The 13,036-nt window shown below is 38.8% G+C and overlaps 1 protein-coding gene across 1 annotated transcript in view; it reads left to right on the top strand.

Annotated features, from left to right (window-relative positions):
- The window catches only part of LOC127953265 (caspase recruitment domain-containing protein 11), a 28,743-nt gene extending 16,913 nt beyond the window's left edge, over positions 1-11,830 (top strand). The window contains exons 7-24 of the mRNA XM_052552279.1: positions 447-572; positions 670-864; positions 996-1,145; positions 1,248-1,299; positions 1,444-1,550; positions 1,644-1,747; positions 2,522-2,574; positions 2,671-2,806; positions 2,988-3,186; positions 3,285-3,411; positions 3,704-3,944; positions 4,124-4,208; positions 5,673-5,768; positions 5,876-5,996; positions 6,312-6,494; positions 7,276-7,400; positions 9,410-9,525; positions 9,668-11,830. Of these exons, the coding sequence (XP_052408239.1) occupies positions 447-572; positions 670-864; positions 996-1,145; positions 1,248-1,299; positions 1,444-1,550; positions 1,644-1,747; positions 2,522-2,574; positions 2,671-2,806; positions 2,988-3,186; positions 3,285-3,411; positions 3,704-3,944; positions 4,124-4,208; positions 5,673-5,768; positions 5,876-5,996; positions 6,312-6,494; positions 7,276-7,400; positions 9,410-9,525; positions 9,668-9,872 (2,421 nt within the window). The 3' untranslated portion in view covers positions 9,873-11,830. The remainder of the gene's footprint in view (positions 1-446; positions 573-669; positions 865-995; positions 1,146-1,247; positions 1,300-1,443; positions 1,551-1,643; positions 1,748-2,521; positions 2,575-2,670; positions 2,807-2,987; positions 3,187-3,284; positions 3,412-3,703; positions 3,945-4,123; positions 4,209-5,672; positions 5,769-5,875; positions 5,997-6,311; positions 6,495-7,275; positions 7,401-9,409; positions 9,526-9,667) is intronic.
- Positions 11,831-13,036: the final 1,206 nt, after the last annotated feature.

The following is a 13,036-nucleotide window of genomic DNA, read 5'->3' as shown; positions in this document are numbered from 1 at the left end:
AACACTACAGCCGAGTTTAATGCATGTAGAGTGCTTGTTAAAGCCAGAAATCCCACATTCCCAAATATATATTAGTGTTTGTTTGTCTATTGACAGGGAAAGTAATTCTCGTTTGAAAGAATTGTTGTGCTATGCAAATTTCGGCAACAACAAAATGGAAATTTATGCCTTCGCAGAGCATTTTTCTCTGTAAATGATGAAGCTTTGTCTCTTCGACATGCAATCAGCAAGGTTTGAGTCACACGGAACTGTTTAGTGTGGAATGATGGTCTGAGAGGTAGATATTAATAATGTGCTGAAAAGGAATCCTACAAACTGTTGCTTTTGAATGTTCTAACAGTGAGGTTTCCTCTCAGGGTCATGTGATACCATTTTGAATGATGCCACTTTGCTCTTTATTCCACTGATGGGTTTATATGAGATATGTTTTATCTTATGATGCACAGTACCTGGAAGAGAAGGAGGACCTTGAATTAAAGTGCTCCACTCTGGTGAAGGACTGCGAAATGTACAAGAACCGCATGAACACGGTCATGGTGCAGCTGGAAGAGGTGGAACGTGAGCGGGACCAGGTTGAGTGCTAATGTTCCTAATGATGGCTTTGGATTAGTTCATTTCCTGTTACTTTAAAAGGGCTAGCGATAATGGATAGTTTTCTCTGTCCTACAGGCTTTCAAGTCAAGAGATGATGCTCAACACCTCGTGTCTCAATGTCTGATTGACAAAGACAAGTACCGCAAGCAAATACGGGAGTTGGAAGAGAGGAGCGATGAACTTCAAATAGAAATTGTACGCAAGGAAGCCAAGATAGTCAACCTGGAGTGCAAACTGAGACGGATGGCCAAAGAAAATGGTTTGGATCAGGTGAGAAATGATCTATGTGATTGAAAAGTTTAGTGTAGTTTAGAAGGACTTTATCACCATATCAGTTACTGGCTAACTGGCTGCAGTTATTTTCTTGTTTTCTTATTTTATCATGATCATTTCCCCCTCAGAGTCTGCCACGAGACATTACTCCACTAATTATAGCTCAACACTTTGGGCAACCTGATGGAAATACAGGAGGACCTTCAGAGGACTCTGGAGAAGACACTGTTGATGATCAAGAGCATAAGCTCCAACGCAGAAGCAACCTTAAGGGCAGAGTGAGTACAAACACGAAGCTATCTTTAAATCTCTCATTGTACGTCTTTGTTCAAGAATGTTTCTGCATCCTAATGCCTGTCATTTATATATACATTTATTAGATTAACCGACCAAAATCTCCAGCCACTGGACCCAAAAGTCCTAAGTTTCAAGGTAAAATGTTTTTAAAGAGCTCTGACGGTGCTGCGTGTGAACCTGAAGTTAATATGTAGTTATTGTATGGTATTGTTCACTGAAATGTTTTCAAAGAGAATTTCCTGTAAGCATGATTCCCTTTGATTTCAACTCTCATTATAGCCATGTCTTTCACAAACGGAGATCTGTTAGAACCTGCAGCTACTGACAACACAAGTCTTAACAGTGCCAGTGCAGTGATTTCTCCTGCAGAGATCTGCTATAAAAATGTAGGCTTTAATGCATTTTCATTTCATTTGTATATCTCTCCAAGTAGCTTTAATTTGAAGGCACGTGGTGTGTATGTGCTTGTGTCTCTTCAGCTGCGGGGCCGTAATGACAGTATCTTGTCCACCGTGCCTGAGCCCCCAGACCAGAACTCCATTGTCAGGAGAAGCAAGGAGACCCCAAACTCTCAATACAAATGGTAATTAAAATCAGAGCTCTATGTAACATACACGCTGATCAAAAGAAAAGAATATATTATGTTTACCATATTCCGTAGTAACCCTTTGTTAACAGAGGTATCTATAGTAAGACCATGCTGACTTGTTTTTAAAAAGCATGTATTATTGGTAAACATGATATATTTATTTAGTTCTTGCCATTAAATAGTCTTAGATGCTGACTTGAATAAATCAGTAAACAATGATGTAAACTACATAAATAAATAGATGTACATTATTATTATTATTTTACCTTATATACAGTACTTTATATATTATTTTAAATTAAAAATTAAATTAAAATTAAATTAAAATTATGCATTAAGCAGATGCTTTTATCCAAAAGCAACTTACAGTGCATTCAGGCTATCAATTTTTATCTATCATGTTTTCCTGGGGAATCGAACCCACAACCTTGCGCTTGATAAAACAATGCTCTGCCAATTGAGCTACAGGAACACTGTTTTATTTTCAGTGTAAAACAGTATAACAGTACAGTAAAACTATTAATGGCTCCTAATTACCATGGTTAGTTTCAATGCGTCTGATTTGTATAGCAAACTATGAAATTTGTTTTTAAAACTAGTCGTCTAACAGCATTTTGAACTGGTGTGATTGTAACAAAAAGTTAATTGGATGATGTTATTAACGGATATATTTCCACAAAAATAACAGTTAGTAACTTCTAGTAACGTCAAAGTGAATTGATGGTGACATTGTAGAGAAAAGTTGACTATGCTGTATCTCTCTTTCAGTATTCCCATTTCAGACACTGCAGATACTGACAGCGGAGACAATGCCGACATGGGTATGAACAGGCATAAATCATTCACTTCACCCACTCACCGCTGAATCATACACTTAAGTGACTAGCCTTTGTAAAAATGTCTCTTCTTTACTGTAGACGACCAGGACTTAGATTCTTCCTTCTATGGGCCTTCATCCATCCATTCATCTTCATCTTCCCACCAGTCTGAGACAATGGACTCTTATGATCTGGAGCAAGTCAATAACATCTTCAGGAAATTCTCTTTGGAGAGGTATTTGGATGTTTACTCATAATAATAGTTTTATTCAATAATTATGTCATTTCACTAGGCAGTGAATCAACTTTCCATTTTGGCGACCTTGAGAAACAAATCTTCTTTTGGTCGTCTCGAATTGTACATCTATATTACCACTCCTCTTTGATTTGTGCATTCGTCCTTTTTCATTCTCCAGACCATTTCGTCCTTCATTGACCTCGGGCCCTCCACAAAACACATTGCGGCCAGTGCAGAGCCTTTTTCTCTCTGGAGAAAACCTTCTGTCGGACATCACTCTTATTGGTGGAAATGATAGCGGCATATTTGTGTCCTCTGTGCAGTCTGGTTCTGAAACAGACCGGGCCGGAGTTAAAGTCGGACACCATCTTTTAATGGTGGGATTGAACTCCTGCATATGTTCCACAACCAAAACAACAAAAAGGCTGCCGTAGCAGTGGTAATCTCTTCCTGTTTGGTTTCATTTATCCCCTAGTTGGAAGGCAATGTTCGTGGAGAAGCTCAGAGTGTGGCTTTGGAAACCTGCACCAAAGAGGAAGCTCACTGGACCCTGCAGAGATGCACCGGACAAGTGCATCTCCATTATAAGTCTAACTATGATGGTGAGCTCTCTTAAAAAGAGGATGCTTTTTTCAGGAGTTCAATGTGCATAGGGGATCCTGCGCCACTCTGGGAGGAACCTAATAACATATTCACACTCTAAAGAAAAGACAAGGCTTTGGTCTTTTAGCCCACGGCTGTGTCTGAATTAAATGTTTTCATCACACTCCATCTTATTCAGTGTTTTTTTAAGATGCATCCACAACAAACTGTTCTCAGAGTCACTTCTTAGCACCTCAGTGGCTATTGTGCTTTTATTGGGTCCCTGTTTTGACCCCGCTTTCTTGTTTCCAGGCTACAGGCGGCTGCTGAAGGACATTGAAGATGGCACAGTGGTATCCGGAGACTCTTTCTACATCCGTCTCAATCTGAACATCTCCAGCCAGTTGGACAACTGCTCACTGAATGTACGATGTGATGAGGTGCTTCATGTTCTGGACACCATGCACCAGGGCAAATGTGAGTGGCTGTGTGCCCGAGTTGACCCTTTCACCAACAAGGACACGGAGAGAGGCACGATACCGAGCTACTCCAGGTGAGCACTGAAAACTGAGTGACCATTATAGTGTCAGTTTCAAAACGAGTGTGAAGATTGTCTGTTGCCTGCTGCAGATTGTCTGTCAGTGCGTAGGTGAGTGCGTGGGCGTGCATTTTTATATCTGTTGAATGTGAAGAGAAGCTGTAAAGTGAACTTGGCTGTCACCTCCTCCCCAGAGCCCAGCAGCTCCTCTTGGTGAAGATGCAGAAGCTGATGTGTCGAGGGGGTCGAGAGGAAGTTGAAACACTGCGAGGACTCCGGGTCAGTTCCTTCTGGATTATTGGAGAAATGCGCCCACTTTTGGCTTTCAAGTTTGTTGATGAGTCAGAACCGACGAGACATAATTTGAATGCCAATTAAAGTGACCGTATTCAACACTTTCTGTCACTTCAAAGGGATAGTTCAGTCAAAAATGAAAATTCTCTCATCATTTACTCACCCTTATGTCATTCCAAACCTGTATGACTGATTTGCTTCTGTGCATCATAACTATTTTTGTCCATCTAATGAAAAAAAGATCTTCATTTATGTACTGGACAGCTGTGGATCTGATTCCATTTAAAAAAATCAGTCAACACCTATTGAAGCAAAACAGTCATGAACCTGTCTTTGTCCTTTTCCAGAATAGAGCTGTGCCTTTAAAGCTGTATCTCAGATTTCTGCTAAATCATGCACTGAAATCATGCATTTTAAACCATATAAGTTTGAACTTCTGATATACGTATTTTTGTTTTTGTTGAGCGCACACATCTGAAGCGCGCACATAGAAAGCAGCCATCAAACGGCATGAGAGTAATAAAACTAAGTTCTCTTTCATGTCTTATTGCGCTTAAACTGTCAAATGCACACACGTTTATGTTAAAAACATACATGAGTTACAAAAACAGTCTGTTATGTCTGTGAAGGTAAACAGCTAAGAAAGAAATCACGTTTATATTAGATTTGTGACCGGAGTGTAATATACAGTAGATATACTGCAGTCTACAGTGTTTATATCACCCAAACAATGAAATAAAACGAAAAACTGATATATAATGTTATAATGAATTACTATAGCTGTAATAAGGAGACATTTCTTACATTAATGCTTCTTTAAGATGCTCTACCGTGAAGATAAGCATGGAGGATTGTATGCGGCTCACTCAGGGCGGGGTCTCTGCTAATACTTCAGCATCTGTTTACAGTTGTGAGCGGGGCTTGTAAAAATCACATTGGACAGATTCTGCGAACGGCTTGTTCTGAGACATTGCTTGTGATCCATTAAAAAAACGATCAGGTGGATTTTTATCATGTATAGGGTGGTTGTCTACACACACTGCCAACACACATTTATGTTAAAACCACATGTAACAGTGAATTATGCATAATAGGTGCCCTTTAATGCAAATTACCTCTGCTTTGATTGGCTACTCTCCATATTAAAGTAGTTCATACAGTTGTTCATCGGGGTTGCTGAATACAGTGTAGGTGTTGTGTGTATAGTCATATGTCAGATAATTCATAGTCATGATGTCATTCCCTTAATGATTTTTGAGTGACACATTTCTCATAAATTGCCCTTGGCTGCATTTCCCAAAACCATCATAAATTGATCGTAGCTCCATTGGTTTCAATGGGTGTACAGTACTTAAGCTTATGATGCTTTTGGGAAGCGCAGCCCTGGTAAATATCACTTTCCATGAGTTCTTTTCTAATAAACTCTCTGACTTCCATTTGTGCTCACAGAACACTCTACAACCTGAGGAGCCCACACCAACTCAAGACCCCAAGTGTAGTCCACGTCTGTCCAGAGCCAGTGTCTTCATCTTTCAGATATTACAGGTAACAGGTCCTCTTGAGCTTGCTCTCCCTGCCATAGTGCTGAGGTCTTACTGCAGACAGGAAAAGAGCAGAGTCTTGCTGAGATTAAAAGAGATCCCTGGTGTCAGTTTGTCAGCAGGGTGGATAACAAGTACAAGAGGATGAACAGCAGTGAGCGTGTCCGCATTGTCAATGGAGGAAATCCATCATCAGTTTCCAGACCAGGTTTTGAAACGCTGAAGCCTGAGGGTAAGACTGCCCACCCTCATCTTTACTTGTTTATTTCGGAGGAATCTTTACAGCGGATGCCTTGCAGACAGGTTTCATACTGTCATGAAAATGAAACCTGAACATGTTAGGGAACTTGCAAAGCTTGTTTTCCAGAACTGAAAAATATATAATTTATTAACTCTTTTTAGGTACGCTCTAAATTGGTTAAAAGGAACGGGAAACCAGTGCTTTTGTTTGCACACGTCCATTTCTAGTGTTTATACGGAATTAGATTTGACTTTTAGCGGAAAACTGCTTTCAGAGTTGACCCGTGAACTGTTTCTGTTCTTTCAGACACCTCTGACCCAGAGAGCGACTTAAACAAGGGCTTGAACCTGATCCCGTACAGTCTAGTGACTCCACACCAATGCCTGCGTAAAAGACCTGTCCTCTTCACCCCCAACGTCCTCGCCAAGACCATTGTCCAGAAGTTCCTTAATCTCGGAGGTGCTATGGAGTTCAATATATGCAAACCAGGTAAAAGTGGCTGGAGGAAGGTTGTCCTAATTATAGAGACAGTGTTTTACCAGTAGCTGCTATTATTAACTATCACATAGATGTAATGTAATGTATGTATGTGATGATAGCAAGAACTTCATTTTAATTCGTTCCATGACTTCAACTCTTATATTAGCAAAAACCCACTCAGTCTATGTTAAGCACAAGCTTTGAATGTATGTATGTAAAAAAAAAAAAACACTCAGATGAGGAGAGTGATTGGTTGATTTAATTGATTAATTTACTTGTTCTTTTGTTTAGATTTATTATCCTTTTTCCGTTTAAAAAAAAAAAAAAAAAACTAAATATTTTCTAACTTCTGAAGTTGAACAGCCTGCTTTACAAGAATAATACTGAATAAGAAATGGTTTTAGCTTCAGAGTTCAGCTAGGCACAATAGTTAGATTCATGAATGAAAGGTTCCTCTTAGCAGATTCTTTAAATAAATCATTAATCACTCTGGATGAGTTAATGTGCACATAATTAGAATGTGAGACTCAAGTGTAATTATTGACTCATTGTTCATATGTCAGTGTGTATCTGACCACACATCCTTAGCAGAGTTGATTTTTTGCTTAAATAAGTCGGGGGGCTCTTCTTCCAAAATAATGCTAAATGGAATATTTAAGAAACTGGAGTTGATAAGAATAACCAAATCAGAACCAAAATCTATAAAATCCTTACGATGCCCTCCCTAGATGCAAGCAATGTTTTCCTTGACATGCCTACTCACAAGAACGATTAATTTGTCTTTTCCCAGACATTCTGACAAAAGATGAATTCCTCATGAAACAGAAGATAGAGCCCATCATTTATTCCAAAGAAAAGCAGGCCTGCACATATGAATGCATCACTCCAGAAAACATCGAAGCGGTTGCCTTCAAGGTACAGTAATAAATGTTCTTTTCAGAAGAATTTAATAACAGCTAAATTACGTTTTTGCTTTTATGTGCTGTCATTTCTGCTGCCTACTCAAGAAGCTTGTCAGATATTTATGTGTTCGCTGTTTAGCCGAGCAGTATCGTTTTGAAGCGCTTGCTCTCGGTGAGAGCTTAACCCTTTCCTGAAGACACCAATGGGATCGTCACACTACACCAAGCCCAACTTTCTAACTACTTGTTAAGGGTCATGACTTGAGGAATCAAAATTCCCTTGATCTATTGTCATATAAGAAGTCTGTGAACCATTAAAACATCCAGCAAGTTTTATATCATAACGCCCTCAGGGGAGGTGAGAGAGACGCAGACTCCCACTGAAACTTTACCTGCTGATGTCACTGTTCGACACTGTGTCTTTACACTTTTTAATGTTATTTTTCATATCATTGGCATTATTTTGTACTCATCCATTACTTTTTCTCATCCAATATTTTGAGCAGGCACTGCTACTCATCTCTCGCTGCTACCAGACACTCCATCTGTTGCACACGTAAAATTGACCATGCAACCATCCTCTCCTTCTGCGCTTACCTATTTACCACCTTACCTTAAATCTTTTTTCCTTTCTTTTATTCCATAATGGAGTGTGTGTCCTAAGCGTTGCCCATGCCTTAACATCTCTCACTTTACTCTGATTGATGCATGTGAACAATCAGTGCAATTCTCTATTATTTACCTATTTGCCACCTTAACTTATATTTTATTCCTCTAATCTGTAAAGGAGCGCACGTCCCGTAGCACTTAAGCGTCACACCTGCCAATCATGGTTTACACTCCGATTGAAACAGAGTATTTTGTTCACATGCCCACTGTGTGTCACTTTTATGCATTACCCTTACTCCATTTTAAGAACCACTGCCTTAGGCCATGCCCACTGGAGTTCAGTCGGCTGACACTTGGCTATACCGGATGCGAGCGAGCGCTGCTTCATGTTTAGGTTCTAAAGCATTATAATCAATGACCTGATCTACACTGGATACAGTAAACAGATTCCCATTCAGTATCTCTTGAACACCTTGTGCTTGAGCTTCTCCTGACAACAGCACAAATGGAATAATAAAGCAAGGTTCACTTTGACGTATCCATTTTAAGCACAGGTACAGCTTGTTTGCATCTCTGTACACGACTTCAGAAAACCCCAGCGTTAGGAACAAGTGGCTTTGTCTGTACAGGACTTTTTTTTTAATGTGGGTTTTATATTGCTTTATGTTTAAGGATTTTTTATGCATTTGTTTTCAAAACACTTACTCACATACAATAGCGAAGAACGTTGATACTGTTTTCCATGCAGTGATATTAACCAATCAAAACAGTGGCGTTTTATGTGCATGCTTTTTTAAGGGAGACACCTCTTAAAAAAAGATCATTTCAGAAAGAGGGTCAGAATGGTCTTTTTTTCCTTTTTGAGAAACTTAAGGGTTAAGCGAACCTCAAGGGACATATCGCAATAAAACAGAATCTGTCTCGTGACCCCTTTAAACTTAAAGTGGACCCTAAGGTTTATTTAAAAAAAAGACTTGATTCAAACAAAGAGCTCTGTAAGTCTCGGTGTGTTTAATGTGACTGAAAGGGGAAGGAACAGTGGTATGTAGGAAACAGACCTGATGCTCCTGACGGCTGCAGATGCAATCTGCTTGTTGGGGGTTTGTGAGGTGGTTAGATGAGAGGCTGCATATTGTTTTTCACTTGCTAATGTGTCAGGAGATGAGTCTAATTTTCCACTGCAAATCTCACTTGTTCAAGAGGTGTGCCAAAAACAGGACAAAAAATGAGAGCCGACCCCTCACTGGATGAGCTCTCGATCCTCTTTTCTGCTATATATTGTAAATTATTATTTACAATCTTGTCTAGATTCATCAGTAACTGTTGCGTTTTGATAATATTGAATGCAAGAAAGTTTAAAAACTGTATTTTTAGGGGAAGGCTATCATATTAAATCAGTGGTTTATTTCTTAGAACAAGCACTGTCTCCTGGAAGCTGATCTGAGCTGTGTGAAAGACTTGTTGAGGAGAGAGATCTACCCCATCGTGATCTTCATCAAAATCTGCGAAAGGAACATCAAAAAATTAAGGTCTTCTATCTTGCCTAACTCTTTAAATGAGTGTCGTATTCATTTTTAGTTTCAGTTTGAAGTGGCTTAGTTTCATTATTCAAGGTCAGATGATCCTCCGATAATGCAGTGGTCGTTTCTGGTGTTTTTTTTCCTCGAGCAGGAGGCTCCCTCTGAAGGTGGACTCTGAGGAGGAGTTCTTGAAGATGTGCCGCTCCAAGGAGAAGGAGCTGGAGACGCTGCCGTGCTTGTACGCCGGTGTGGAGCCCGACTCTTGGAGTGGCGTGGAGGATCTCGTCAGGATCATCAAGGAAAAGATTTTTGAAGAGCAGAAGAAGACGGTCTGGGTGGAGCAGGACCTGCTGTGACCTGAAGTAACGGCTTACGGCGCACCAAAACTGTTTTCAGCCTTGGGTGGAATGTGTGCATGCAGCACAGGCGTGTGAACAGGAAGTCAAAAGTGTGAAAGGTGAGGTGTGTTTCTCTCTGCTGTCATAAACCAAAAAAACCAAAGCAAACACGTGGACGAGGTACCATGTGATGCTCCTTACATTCACATGGTAAGCAGTGGAACTGTTCTCATCCCAGAGCTTCTCATCTGTTATTCTCCTGAAGCACAGCTGTTGTCAATAAAACATGATCCTTTCCTCAATATACGACTGCCCACTGAATTCTGCTTCAGCTGTATTCTGGCTGATTTGTGTATAACTGTAAGATGCCACCATTGTTGCAATAAACAGTATGTACTTTTGTCTATGTAGGCACATTACATCGATTAATATTAGTGACTTCTATATTTATTTTAATACGAACCTACATTTGGAACGTGTTTCTAATCTCTGTGTCAGTAACACACATGTGGCTTATATCTGTGCTCATTTCAGCTGCTACCGTAATCCTTGCCAAGGTTTTACTGTATCGGTAGGTCAAACTGTATTTCAGAGGCATTATACTGCACAATAATGTACATGACATGTCAAGCTCATGACTGTAATTCACAACCTTGTGTTTTTTTGGGGCATTATTTTGGAGTATGTTTAAGCTGTCATTGATTGACATCATAAAGTGCACTCTTATCTTAGAAGTTTTCATAGTGTGCCATTTAGAAACACCATGAATTATGGGTACCTAACAAGTAATATGAATTTCTTTTAAGGTAACATTCAAGGTTAAATGTATATGAATGTAAAGAAACGTATAAGGGATTTTTTTCTTATATATAAGCATCTTTTCTGTACATTCGAATGTGTTCTGTTTAACTTTTTTCTTCTAAGCAAAGAAATGATGACTAACCTTTTTACCATGATTTACAGAAGACGCCCACTAAAATGTTAATCATAGTATCAGTAGTTGTATACCAAAAGATAAAGTCAGGCATGTTTAAAACAAGAATCATTAGAAGATATAATAAAATGAATGACTAATTCATTCTATTTATAAATCTTTACCAATTTCTTCCACTATCCTTAAAAATTTATTTGACAGCAGATGGGTCAAAATACCCATTTTATTAAACCGTAATAACATTTTGCAAGACCAGACTGGACTTTTATACATTTTAATAAGCATAGGTCAGATAAATTATGTTTTAATTTTACATCAAAATTATTATTATTATTATTTTACATAAAACAGTTAACTCTTTTCTTGCGATTAATATGCTTTCTGTGTATATAAAATCACTTTTGTAAATGTAACTTGGTGCGAAAACCAAAATGGGATGTCTTGTCTTTGACCAATACAGTTGAATTATTTGTTTTTTTTTTTTAAATCTTTGTTAATTAAATATATTTCATATATTTAATTAATGATTTGTATTTATTACAGTACAAATATTCCATTCAATCGGTCCTATACTACAAAGTCATAAAAACGGCATGTGTAATAATTATAAAAGAATTATGAAAATATATTGAATGGCTGATGTCAACTACACTTGTATTGCCATAGATATAAACATACAACATATTGATATGTATATATTTATTGTTGGGATTGATGCCATTGAAGAGGAAACTTGATGTACCAGCCTTAGCACCTGTTTAATAGAATTAAACCGAAATGTCTGTTTTCTAGAAGAGAGGCTGGAGTTAATGTTTGTATAATATCTACTGCCGTCTTATCAAGGGGTGTACATCCTTAAGTCAAGGCAACAAAAAAAAAAAAAAAAAAAAAAATGTTCAGTGTATTAAGAAACCGTCTTTTTTGTGTTATCTCCCAAAGCTTAGATTTGTATCTGTTTTTGTAAATATTATTTTATAAACGGACACAGGAATGTACTGCTGACACAACATGGTGTGTTCTATGTAATAAACTGTCTTATGAAGCAGAGTTTCTGTTTTCTGGGTTAAGACTCAACTACAGTAGATCTGACGCTGATTTTCATGTGCATTGTGCTTCAGAAAGAAACTGACACGTTTTTCCTGTTGAAATGAGAACTGAAAATGAGTAAAAGGGCTTAAAAAGAGGAGAAATCCTGGAGAGTGTGTGTCACGAGCAGCGCAGTGGAAATTTCAGTTGGTCCCTGACAAGCAGACATCTTGTTGCTTCATGTGGTGTTGGTGGTGGTTCCTTTCAGAGTAGCGTCACTTGCAGACAACAACTCTTGACGGTAAACCAACTTTCCACTGTGATTGTAAACACCATTGAAGAGGCTCTCGGATCTGTCGCTGCTCACTAAAACCAGGAGAAATCGGTTTCATTTAACAGAACGCGTCACATAAGCTTGTTTACAACCCTAAAAGACTGTTATTTCTCCAGTTAGGCTCATCTTGTTTTTGTGTTGTTGTTGTTGTTTTTTAGAGTGAAATGCCTTGTTTGCTTGCTTTTAAACATCCCAGGTTATTGTTTACCCCGGTTAATATTAATGCATAAAAGGCCAAGAGGAAGTAGAGATATGAAAATATAATTTGCACATCAATGCAAACACATTATGTTTTGAAAGTCCCAGACAAACAATGCTGGTTTCTGCACATTGTAGTACATGTACTTTAAAGATTATACTTTAAAGATTAAACTAATTTGTATTCTTTATCATAATATATTCAAAACCCACAACATGAAAATCCGGTCTCTACAACCCTGATAGAGTTTTTCATTGGCGTATACCTTCCAGCGGTTTTTGTTTTGTGCCTTTCTCACACAGCTGATCGCTACAGGAAGTGTTGCGTACGTTGCAAGCGTGTCACTTCGCTATGGCAGATGGCTTGGCAAGCTGTGAAATGCGGTGGTCTCTGCTTCCATCCGTCAAATGTGTGAGGAGCGCCGGAGCTGAAATGTCATAATAGACTCTCCATGAAAGAGTGTCTGTCACAGACATCAGAACCTTTGTGTCTAGGCCATCTGTATCTCCCTATTTCACCCACAGCCCCAGAAGCCATCAGATCCCACTCATCCTTGGTTCTGAGAAGCATTGAGCTCTACTTCTAGCTGCTCACTAAAGCACAGATAAATGTGTTTTCTGCACGGTTAAATACGTTTTCGAATGTGCAGAGAACTTTGTGCCTTTGTTACAGTTGTTAACAAAAACATC

Source organism: Carassius gibelio, chromosome B3, assembly GCF_023724105.1.
Source record: "Carassius gibelio isolate Cgi1373 ecotype wild population from Czech Republic chromosome B3, carGib1.2-hapl.c, whole genome shotgun sequence".
NCBI classification, from domain to species: Eukaryota; Metazoa; Chordata; class Actinopteri; order Cypriniformes; family Cyprinidae; genus Carassius; species Carassius gibelio.
This window is presented reverse-complemented; position numbering and strand designations above follow the sequence as displayed.